Below are 10166 nucleotides of genomic sequence, written 5' to 3'. Positions count from 1 at the left end.
TGAGCCTAGTTTCAAGTTCCAAACAGCAATTTCTCCTTGGCCTCGCCAACACCCTCACACCTGGCAAGGTGACAGCTCACCAGGAGCACACAATTCCGAAGAGCTCTTTCACTATTCCAGGACGGGGCCCACGGCCCATGGGAACGGCAGAGACCGGTACCGGGGAACGCAAACCCCCGCACCCCGCACCCCGCACCCCGCACCACCAGGCGCGACGCCACCCGCTCACTCCCGCCTGCCGCTCTGCGCATGCTCACTCCCGCCTGCCGAGCGGTGCCCCGCGCGGCCCTGCCGCACGCATGCGCATACGTCCCGCCGCCGGGCTGTTTGCGCATGCTCCGCGGCGGCTGGCTGGGGCGGTTGGTGCGTGGGGAGCCGGCGCTGCAGCTGCAGCTGCGTCCTCGTTTCTGGAGGGGTGCGCTCCTCGGGGCGGGGGGGGAGGGTGCGGGGGGATGTCGGGCCGTCCACCGGAGCAGGAGGAGAGCGCGAAGCTGCGCCAGAAGGAGGAGCTGAGCCGCAGGGTGAGCCGAGGGGACCTACTGCCGGGCCGGGCCTGGCCGAGCCGCGGCCTTGTGTGTCCGTGTGTGTCCGTGTGTGTCCGTGTGTCCCGCGTATCCCTGCCGCGCTGAGTGGGCTGAGCCGCCCGCGGGTGGGGAGGGGGGAGCTCGGATGTCATCTGTGTGAGGAAGAGGAGGGCCAGCCCCGTCTGGGAACCGGGGTGCTCGGGGGAGAGCGTCTGTCGGGCGGCGAGTGGTTGCCGGCGTCGCTGTTAGCTCTCTCGTCAAATTGGGGGGTTTTTGTTTGTTTTTACTGCTTCAAGCTGAGCTTGAAATGGCAGGTGAGGTGTTGCTGTGTAGAGTCTACTTCAGCCGTGTCTGCTCAAGAAGTCCCCGGGGATTTCAGTCGCACAGGCAGGCACTCCTCCTCAGTCTGCTCTGTTTTCCCTGGTGCTTTGTTTTAGTGTGAAATCTGCTTTCTCTCAAACCATGCATTTCTTTCCATGTGGCCATATTATATAAAGTCGGGGGTATTTTTGATTGCCTGGGAAGCTGTAAAGGATATAACAGTGTTGTGATTTCTGTTATGCTTAAGTGGCTGGTTTAGTCCATAACAAAAGATGACACTGCTGTTTTCGTTGTTGGAATTGTAAATACAAGATACTGATGTAGCTGCTGGAAAAATTGTATTATCTATATGCCACGTTCAGTTTGGCTAACCTCGCACTGTGGCAGCTTTCTCCTGTTGCACCAATTCCAGGAGAAACAAAGGAAGAACAAGGCATTAAGTGCCCACTAAGCAGATTTTGTTTCGCGTTTTGGCTTTTATGACGATCTTCCTGGTTGCTCTTTAGCATTGACAGTTGCCATTTAAAAGGGAATGGGAATGCCTGCCATCTCTGCCGGTGGTAAATCCCACTAAGGAAGTTTGTGCAGAACTCCGGAGCAGTAGAAAGGCTTCCAGTGTTCTTAATACAGTTTTAGGGTTTTGGATTTGTGTTGGTTTCATTTTTATTCTGGAGAGTACTTGTCATTATATAGTCTGTTGTAGATATTATGCTACGTTTTATTTTCTAAAGTTATTTGATGTTTTATTAGTTGTTTGTGTGTTTTCTTCTCTTCTAAGGGAAAAATGTGATTTCTGATTATAAATAGCTAGAGATACTCTGGCTTCTCAGTAATGATTGCTTTTGAGGGTAGGAGAAATATCAGTCCATGTAAAATAACCTTTTCTAGAGAGGTTACTTAGTATTTCATTTTTATCTCTACTTCCACTTTGTCTTCAGTGGTCCATTTAGAGAGCTGCAACTATGTATGCATATAGCTGTCTTAACATCAGTTTTAAGGACCACCAGGATGATAATACAGTGGTTTATTTTTAATAATTAAATTGAGGTGCGTCTTTTGCCTTTCAGATTAAAGAGCAGAAGGTTGTAGTTGATGAGCTTTCTAATTTGAAGAAGAACCGGGTAAGTATTTACAAATTTACTTTTGACTGTTTCATTTTAGCATCAGAGAAATAGAATCATAGAATGGTTAGGGTTGGAAGGGACCTTCAAAGGTCATCTAGTCCAACCCCCCTGCAAGGAGCAGGGACATCCCTGACTAGGTCAGGTTGCTCAGAGCCTCATCCAGCCTGGCCTTGAACGTTTCCAGAGATGGGGCCTCCACCACCTTTCTGGGCAACCTGTTCCAGTGTTCTATAACTCGCATCGTAAAAAATTTTTTCCTAATTTCTAATCTAAATCTACCCCCCTCTATTTTAAAACCATTACCTCTCGTCCTATCGCAACAGGCCCTACTAAACAGCCTATCCCCATCTTTCTTGTAGGCCCCCTTGAGGTATTGGAAGACCACTATCAGGTCTCCCCGGAGCCTCCTCTTCTGCAGGCTGAACAGCCCCAACTCTCTCAGCCTGTCCTCATAAGAGAGGTGCTCCAGCCCTTTTATCATCTTTGTGGCCCTCCTCTGGACCTTCTCCAACTGGTCCATGTCCTTCTTGTGCTGGGGGCTCCAGAACTGGACACAGTACTCCAGGTGGGGTCTCACCAGGGCAGAGTAGAGGGGCAGAATCACCTCCCTCGACCTGCTGGCCACGCTCCTCTTGATGCAGCCCAGGATGCGGTTGGCCTTCTGGGCCGCAAGGGCGCATTGCCTGCTCATGTTGAGCTTCTCATCCACCAGCACTCCCAAGTCCTTCTCCTCAGGGCTGCTCTCAATCCATTCCCCGCCCAGCCTGTATTTGTGCCTGGGATTGCCATGACCCAGGTGCAGGACCTTGCACTTGGCCTGGTTGAACTTCATGAGGTTGGCACGGGCCCACCTCTCCAGCCTGTCAAGGTCCCTCTGGATGGCATCCCTTCCTTCCAGCGTGTCGACGGCACCACACAACTTGGTGTCGTCGGCAAACTTGCTGAGGGTGCACTCTATCCCACCGTCCATGTTGCCGACAAAGATGTTGAACAGGGCCGGGCCCAACACGGACCCCTGAGGGACGCCACTCGTGACCGGTCTCCACTTGGACATTGAGCCGTTGACCACCACTCTCTGAGTGCGGCCATCCAGCCAACTCCTTATCCACCGAGTGGTCCGTCCATCAAACCCATGTCTCTCTAGTTTAGAGAGAAGGATGTCGTGCGGGACAGTGTCAAAAGCTTTGCACAAGTCCAGGTAGATGATGTCAGTTGCTCGTCCCTTGTCCACCGATGCCGTCACCCCGTCATAGAAGGCCACCAAATTGGTCAGGCACGATCTGCCCTTGGTGAAGCCATGTTGGCTGTCACCAACCACCTCCTTGCTCTCCATGTGCCTTAGCATGGTTTCCAGGAGAATCTGCTCCATGACCTTGCCAGGCATAGAGGTGAGGCTGACCGGCCTGTAGTTACCTGGGTCTTCCTTATTCCCCTTTTTAAAAATTGGGGTTATGTTCCCCCTCTTCCAGTCATCGGGGACCTCACCAGACTGCCACGACTTCTCAAATATGATGGCCAGTGGCTTGGCAACTTCATCCGCCAGTTCCCTCAGGACCCGCGGATGGATCTCATCAGGACCCATGGACTTGTGCACCTTCAGGTTCCTCAGATGATCCCGAACCTGCTCTTCGAGTACAATGGGCAGTTCTTCATTCTCGCAGTCCCTGCTTGCACCTTCTAAGTACAGAGACGAGGGGAAACCAAATTGTAGCACACTGTCTTTAATTTGTTCTAATCCAGATTTTAGTACAGATATGGTCTGCTGTTCTCAGAATAATTTGTCCTCCAAATGATTTGATTATGTACACCTGTGCAGTATGCTGTTGGGGTTTTTTGCCTTTTTATGTTTTATCTGAGTTACTTCATTAAGATGTTTGAGTTGATTGGAAGACTTCATTAAGTATTCTTATGCTTAATGCATGTGTGTTTTGAAATAGAATGTGATCCTCTATGTATGAGGAAAAGAGAAGTGCGGAGTAGTCGTGTGTTGATCATGAAACGTTTTTGGTGGTATGACATGAGAATGTTGGTGTTGTCAGGGCAGAATTTACCCTTCTGACATAAAAAGTGAAGGAGTATCTCGGTGGACCTACATCAGCTTCTGCTGCGGTGTGGTTGCCAGGGTTTGCTACTTTGACTTAATGCAGTGTTGTTCTTGTTTTACAGAAAGTTTATAGGCAGCAACCCAATAGCAACATATTCTTCCTTGTAGACCGAACCGAAACGCTATCTCAATGCAAAAGTAAGTTTGCAGTGTAAAGTTGATCAAATAATTAACTATTTAAAAGCTGCATTTGTAGCTGTTAATGATTTCAAAGGTATATTAAAATGCATTTGATATACAGTTGACAGTTTTTCAAAGTAGATTTCAGACACATGTTTGGTTTTTTGGGTTTGATGAAAGTGAAAGTGTTTCCAATTGATACATGCATGTGATAAAAGAGCAAGTGCTGAAGATACAGGAAGAGCAAGAACGCCTGCCCCACAGAGGAGTGGCTGTTCTCAGTGCCCTTTGGGAAGCTGTGTAGCGCTTTGTCCCTTCAAAAAAAAAAAGTCTAAAACTTGCATGGGATGAGTAGGAAGGAAATAATGACAAGTTAAATTGGAGGCTAAGCTAGAAATCTTTAGGTAGTTGAAAGAATGGATCTGTAGGATTATGAACATAGGAGAATGGATGATAAAGAGTTGAGGATTGCACAAAAGTTAGAAAAGTATAAATTTATTTTCTGGAATGAACTATTGCTACTTTCACTTTCTTTGATTTGAGTTAATAGTGTTGACATTTTAATTGACAGTTCACTTTTCTTGTTATTACATACTATAAATCATACTGGTTATATAAGCAACAGAAGGCCAGTCCCCTAATTCTTATACTTGTAGTGTGTCTTTCTTTGGGAAGAAAAAAAAAATCATGATCTTTGTGTAGTTAAAGAGGAATTATGTTTGTGTTACATCAATACTATAGCACCTTTGTAACTTAGCATTTCAAGTTTCTCTCTTTAATAGAACAAGTGTCTGAAGTTACTAATTTCTTAGATATACTCTTAAACTTATCTACTCATAAACTGACTCATAAACTTGTTGGTTTATGGAACTGATTATTTGTGTGTTTTTCTCTTACACAGATACATTAGATGAATTAAAGAAGGCACATCAGGAGATGGAAAATTCGGAAAAGACTAAAATCAAGAAATAGTCCATCTGAATTCAAAGTCACAATGTGTGGTATTTGCTGTGTTGTTACCTTGGGTAGCCAGCATGCTGTTCATGATTTCTTTAACGAAGATGTACTCTGCCATCTCAGAAGAAGAGGACCAGACAGTAGCCAACAGTTGATAAAAAATGTATCTGATCTCTCTTACGAGTGTCTGTTTTCTGGCCATGTACTTCACTTGAGGGGACTGTTGACTCCTCAGCCTCTGGAAGATGCCAACAACAATATTTTTCTTTGGAATGGAGAAATTTTCAATGGAGTGCATGTAGGAGATCTAGAGAATGACACTGAAGTAATGTTTCATCATCTTGCATTATGCAGTAGTGAAGCAGACATTTTGTCACTCTTTTCATCACTTCAGGGTCCGTGGTCTTTTATTTATTACCAAGCATCTAGACACAGTTTGTGGTTTGGTAGAGATTATTTTGGTCGTCGTAGTTTGCTTTGGCAATTCAGTAATGAAGCTGACAGTGCTTTCTGTCTCACATCTGTAAGTGTTTATTCCCAGTCAGGTAACCAATGCCAAGAAGTCCCAGCATCTGGAATTTTCAAAATGGATCTCAAAGCTTGTGCAACAACGAAATCTTTGTCTTTAACCTTGTTTCCGTGGAAGTACAGCTGCACAGAGAAAACAGGAGAAGAAGTATTCATTAATGTTCTGAACCAAGCTTCAAAAGACTTACCGAACCACGTCTCTCTTGTGATGAATGAATCAAAACTGTGTCTCAAAGCACCAGTTATCCCCTTGAATAAAACACTGTCTGAAGTTTCAGGTGAATGTCCAGGCACTAATATGAGCAATGTTACCAATATGGTTTCTGTAGAAACCCTCCAAGGTTTTCTTGCAAAGCAACACAAGAAAAAAAATGTTCATCAGTTTATCAATGTTTTAAATGAAGCGGTGAAGAGGCGGGTGTTATCCCTCTTTAGAGGTGAAGATCAGAAAACAGAAGTTCCATGCTTGTCTGATAGGAAAGCACACATTGCGGTGCTCTTTTCTGGTGGCATTGATTCTATGGTTATTGCAGCTCTTGCTGACAAACATGTGCCTTTAGGGGAACCAATTGATCTTCTCAATGTAGCTTTCATGATAAAAGAACAAGCTAAGCAAAAGGGTACCACTAAAAAACAAGTACAGCGTGATTTGCTTTGTCCTCCAGAAGGCTGTAAAGATTTTGATGCTAAAACTGGTGCGCATTTACCTTGCTTTGATGTTCCGGACAGAGTCACTGGTAGGGCAGGACTGAAGGAATTACAAGGCATTAACCCTTCAAGAACCTGGAACTTTGTGGAAATTAATGTTACACTAGAGGAATTGAAAAAAATGAGACAACAATGCATTAATCACTTAATTTATCCACTGGATACAGTGCTGGATGACAGCATTGGCTGCGCAATTTGGTTTGCTTCCAGAGGAGAGGGTTTTATTAGCAACCAAGGAGAACTGAAACCATATAAAAGTCCTGCAAAGGTACTGGTTGTTTTCTGCCTTGTGCTTGATATGTGAATGTAAAAACATTTCTGTTGTTTCAGAAATCAGCAGGGGTCTTCAATATTCATAAGGCTTCTGAAATTCAGTGGCAGAATATACAACAGTTCTGTACTGATAATCTTTGTGTAGTTCTGGAGTTAAAAACTGCATTCATTTCTTTTGTCATGTAATGTGTATGGCTTTTCATTAAACTTGAATAAGCAACAGTGTGACTAGGGAAAAAATAACAATAATCATCTATCACTCAGTGTTACACCTCCAGTAGTGGGTGACTGCTATTCAATCCAAACTGAATAGGTTAAAAAACTTAGAGATAAACATTACTAAAGTATTAAGTAATACTGTTTTGTGCCAGCATCTCAACTGGCACGCTGTTTCTTAGGCACGCTGTGTAACAAGTGGCAGAAAAGATGACTACTTGGAATCTTTTGCAATTGGAGTCTGAATGACAGACCTACAAAAAGTAGTCGTTTCTTTTTTTGTAACTTATTTTTGTGTGTAATTTTAAGTGAAATCTTTTTAGTAAGTAGATTATTTTTTTAGGAATTTGATTCTTATTTCTCACTTCCCAATTCCTGATGGTTTGTGCAGGGAAGAACAAACTGTTTAATTTCAGGAGTTTGCAGTTCACTGCTGCCTTTGCTTTTTGAGGCTTCTGTTAATTTCCTACTAATTGCTGTATGTTGAAAACACAAGAACCCAACAACAAAAACCTCAACAAACGCAATAGTTTGCATGAAAACTACTGCTATAGGACTCAGTTGATTTAGTTGACTGATCTACTTAAGGATGTGCATCTCGGATTTGCAAAACACACAGATTCATCCTAGGTCCAGAAAATGTTGAAATGGGTCATGAGTTAATAAAATCTAAACTGAAATTGCCATTCTCCAATCAGTCAGTTACTAGTGTGCACAGGTAAAGTTAGTTGACCACCAGCTGGTGTCAGATTAGTGAAGCACACTTGACTGTTCATGTTAAGAGACTTCTGCTTTTATAGTGCATTGCTGTTGAAGGCACAGTAATGGACCAGATGTAGTAGTATTTTTCTATATGTGCTTGTAGTTGAGTAGACAGAACAATACATTTTTATTTTGTGTAATGCAGTTGTTATTAACTCAGTAGCTGATAATTAATATTAGTCTGAGTGTACATTCAGATGACTGTTTAGAACCTATGACATACCATAGTCTGCAGCAAGACTTTTTTTTTTTTTTTAATAAGGGTTGGTGTTTAACAAGTGCCGTTTATTGTAATAGAAACTAACATGTATTCTTCAAAGGTACTAGTGTATTTGTGATGCACACAACATTATTTTGGTGTTTTTTTCCTGCCTGGATAGAAATGTTTGTGTGTACTTTTAGGTCTGATTGTGAACCTACTTCACGTTGCTAGTGACTTTATTTGGACCTGTTTCAGGCTTTGTGAATATGTAAGGCACATCCCATCATGATAGGCAATATATTTAAAGATGTGTATTAAAGTGGTTATCCTTAAAATGTAGTTAAGCATTTAAGATTTGTTACATATTCTTAGCTTGCGTAGCTGTTGAAGATTTATTTTTATTCTGTTTACTTAGGTTGTGCTTACAGGAATTGGAGCAGATGAACAGCTTGCTGGGTATTCTCGACATCGTGTTTGCTTCAAAAAATATGGCTTAGAGGGTCTGAATAAAGAACTTGAGATGGAGTTGGATCGCATTTCTTCTAGAAATCTTGGTAGAGATGACAGGATTATTGGTGATCATGGAAAAGAAGCCAGGTATGTTTTAACATCGAGCAAAACTGGTTTTGCCGATTAGATTCTGCTTCTAACACTCCAACAGAAAGCTTAATTGAAACTTCGGTGCATTTTATTGTCTCCAGGTTCTGTTGCAGTTTCATTAATGTCTACTGTGTTGTGGGGGAGGGTTGTTTTTTAAAAAGTGGTCTGTAGTGCTTTGGAAACATTACTTCAGTAAATTCCGCAGCTTGAACATTGGATTTCCATTGGGAAGTTTTAAGAAGCAGCAACAGATGTGGAAACAGTCAAAATCAAGTTGGTTTTATCATTTTACATGGAACAGTGTTCTGCACAACTTTGAAAGGTTCTGGTGCGGTCTTTGGGGAGTGACTTTGGAGAATGACAACATAACGTAGAAGCCACAAATTCCTGTCCATGCAATAAAGGCACAATCAATTTGCACTGTATTTCCTGGTTGTTAAGTCAGAAGAGTTAAAGAATCCTTTTATTTGTATTTACTTCCTCCATGCTACCACCAACTTGCAAAAAATTCCTCAGGCGTTGTCCAGTAGCAGAGGCTGCTCGGGTGGTGTGAAAGGTCTTTCCATGTGGTCTCCGTGCTGGTGTTTTTCCAAATCTCTTCGTAGTTGCGCATTTTCAGTTCAGCAGTTGCAGTGGTGGACAGGCAATGCTGTTAGTCATGCTTGTGATTAGATATTAATGCCTGGAATTTGGAATGTTGTCAGAATTTGTTGTGTAAATATTTTTGTTTCAAAGTTACTATGTAGCTTCATGCAGTATTTTTAAATACTTAGACTTTATCTTGAGAAGTGATACTTAAAAATTGGTCTTGCCTTCCATTGTATTTTCTGATTTTCTTCATAACTTGTTTTGTATAAACCCAGCATTTCTGATGCTTGTTCTTACTCTTTTCTTTGCTTGAGTTTTGAAAACTTCCAGGCTTCTGAGTTTAATTATGATGTATTATATTTTCTTTCTCCAAGACAGTGTAACTGCTTTGGAGACTTGCCTCAGTGCTGTGACACTGACATTTAAGGTACAGCTAAAGTTAGGAACTGACACAGACTCTGAAGTCTTTGCAGGTGGTGAAGGGGAAAACCAAGAGTATTTCAATGACACTTTAAAAGGGTCTTTCCCCCTGTATATCTTTCCTTTAGGTTTCCTTTTCTTGACGAAGATGTTGTTTCATTCCTCAATTCTCTGCCCATCTCAGAAAAAGCTGACTTGACTTTACCTCGAGGAATTGGTGAGAAATTGATTCTGCGCCTTGCAGCCAAGGAGTTGGGCCTTACAGCCTCAACCATTTTGCCAAAAAGGGCTGTACAGTTTGGATCTCGGATTGCAAAACTGGAGAGCAACAGTGAAAAAGCATCGGACACGTGCAGCAGACTGAAGTTATTTTCAGGAGATGAATTGTAACGCTGCACCTTGAGATGTTGCTTTTATCCTATATGCAAATTCAGTAAATCTTTGGAGTTTTCTTAGAATGTTTGGTCTGGTTTTTTACACACTTTGACATCATTATTAATCATCAAAGTATACATGTAGATGTGTGCTTGTAGTAGAGACTTGATATGAATGCATCCTCAGGGAGCAAGGGAATACTGGACTCTGGGGAAGAGAGAGGATAGCTAGAGGCTGGCTTTCCCACCCTTCCGAACCAGTGTCAGTGTTGCAAAAAGTGCATTCAGTCTGTCCAATCTGTCACGCATACTGAATTTGGTACAGTAGATTTTCCTCTGTTGTAG

General features: G+C 42.9%; 2 protein-coding genes across 2 annotated transcripts; both read left to right on the top strand.

Annotated features, from left to right (window-relative positions):
- The first annotated feature begins 436 nt into the window (after positions 1–436).
- On the top strand, positions 437–5234 carry ASDURF (ASNSD1 upstream open reading frame). Its single transcript, XM_086750425.1, has 4 exons — positions 437–521; positions 1913–1966; positions 4136–4211; positions 5095–5234. Exons 1-4 carry the CDS (start codon positions 453–455, stop codon positions 5163–5165), a joined length of 270 nt encoding a protein of 89 aa, XP_086606551.1. The 5' UTR covers positions 437–452; the 3' UTR covers positions 5166–5234.
- Positions 5188–9905, top strand: ASNSD1 (asparagine synthetase domain containing 1). The gene is made up of 3 exons (XM_010126929.2): positions 5188–6654; positions 8255–8436; positions 9576–9905. Exons 1-3 carry the CDS (start codon positions 5188–5190, stop codon positions 9835–9837), a joined length of 1911 nt encoding a protein of 636 aa, XP_010125231.2. The 3' UTR covers positions 9838–9905.
- Positions 9906–10166: the final 261 nt, after the last annotated feature.

The sequence above is a fragment of the Chlamydotis macqueenii genome, chromosome 6 (genome assembly GCF_036417535.1).
Source record: "Chlamydotis macqueenii isolate bChlMac1 chromosome 6, bChlMac1.mat, whole genome shotgun sequence".
Classification (NCBI taxonomy): Eukaryota; Metazoa; Chordata; class Aves; order Otidiformes; family Otididae; genus Chlamydotis; species Chlamydotis macqueenii.
Note: the sequence above shows the minus strand (reverse complement) of the source record. Positions and strands in the feature narration are given on the sequence as shown.

What these genes read in the sequence shown, in the direction of transcription:
- ASDURF (XM_086750425.1), top strand. Translation starts at nt 453, where the DNA reads ATGTCGGGCCGTCCACCGGAGCAGGAGGAGAGCGCGAAGCTGCGCCAG. An exon ending in CTAATTTGAAGAAGAACCGG is followed by an intron (nt 1,967 to 4,135) that starts GTAAGTATTTAC and finishes CTTGTTTTACAG; the next exon opens with AAAGTTTATAGGCAGCAACC. An exon ending in AACGCTATCTCAATGCAAAA is followed by an intron (nt 4,212 to 5,094) that starts GTAAGTTTGCAG and finishes TCTCTTACACAG; the next exon opens with ATACATTAGATGAATTAAAG.
- ASNSD1 (XM_010126929.2), top strand. Translation starts at nt 5,188, where the DNA reads ATGTGTGGTATTTGCTGTGTTGTTACCTTGGGTAGCCAGCATGCTGTT. An exon ending in CATATAAAAGTCCTGCAAAG is followed by an intron (nt 6,655 to 8,254) that starts GTACTGGTTGTT and finishes CTGTTTACTTAG; the next exon opens with GTTGTGCTTACAGGAATTGG. An exon ending in GATCATGGAAAAGAAGCCAG is followed by an intron (nt 8,437 to 9,575) that starts GTATGTTTTAAC and finishes TCTTTCCTTTAG; the next exon opens with GTTTCCTTTTCTTGACGAAG.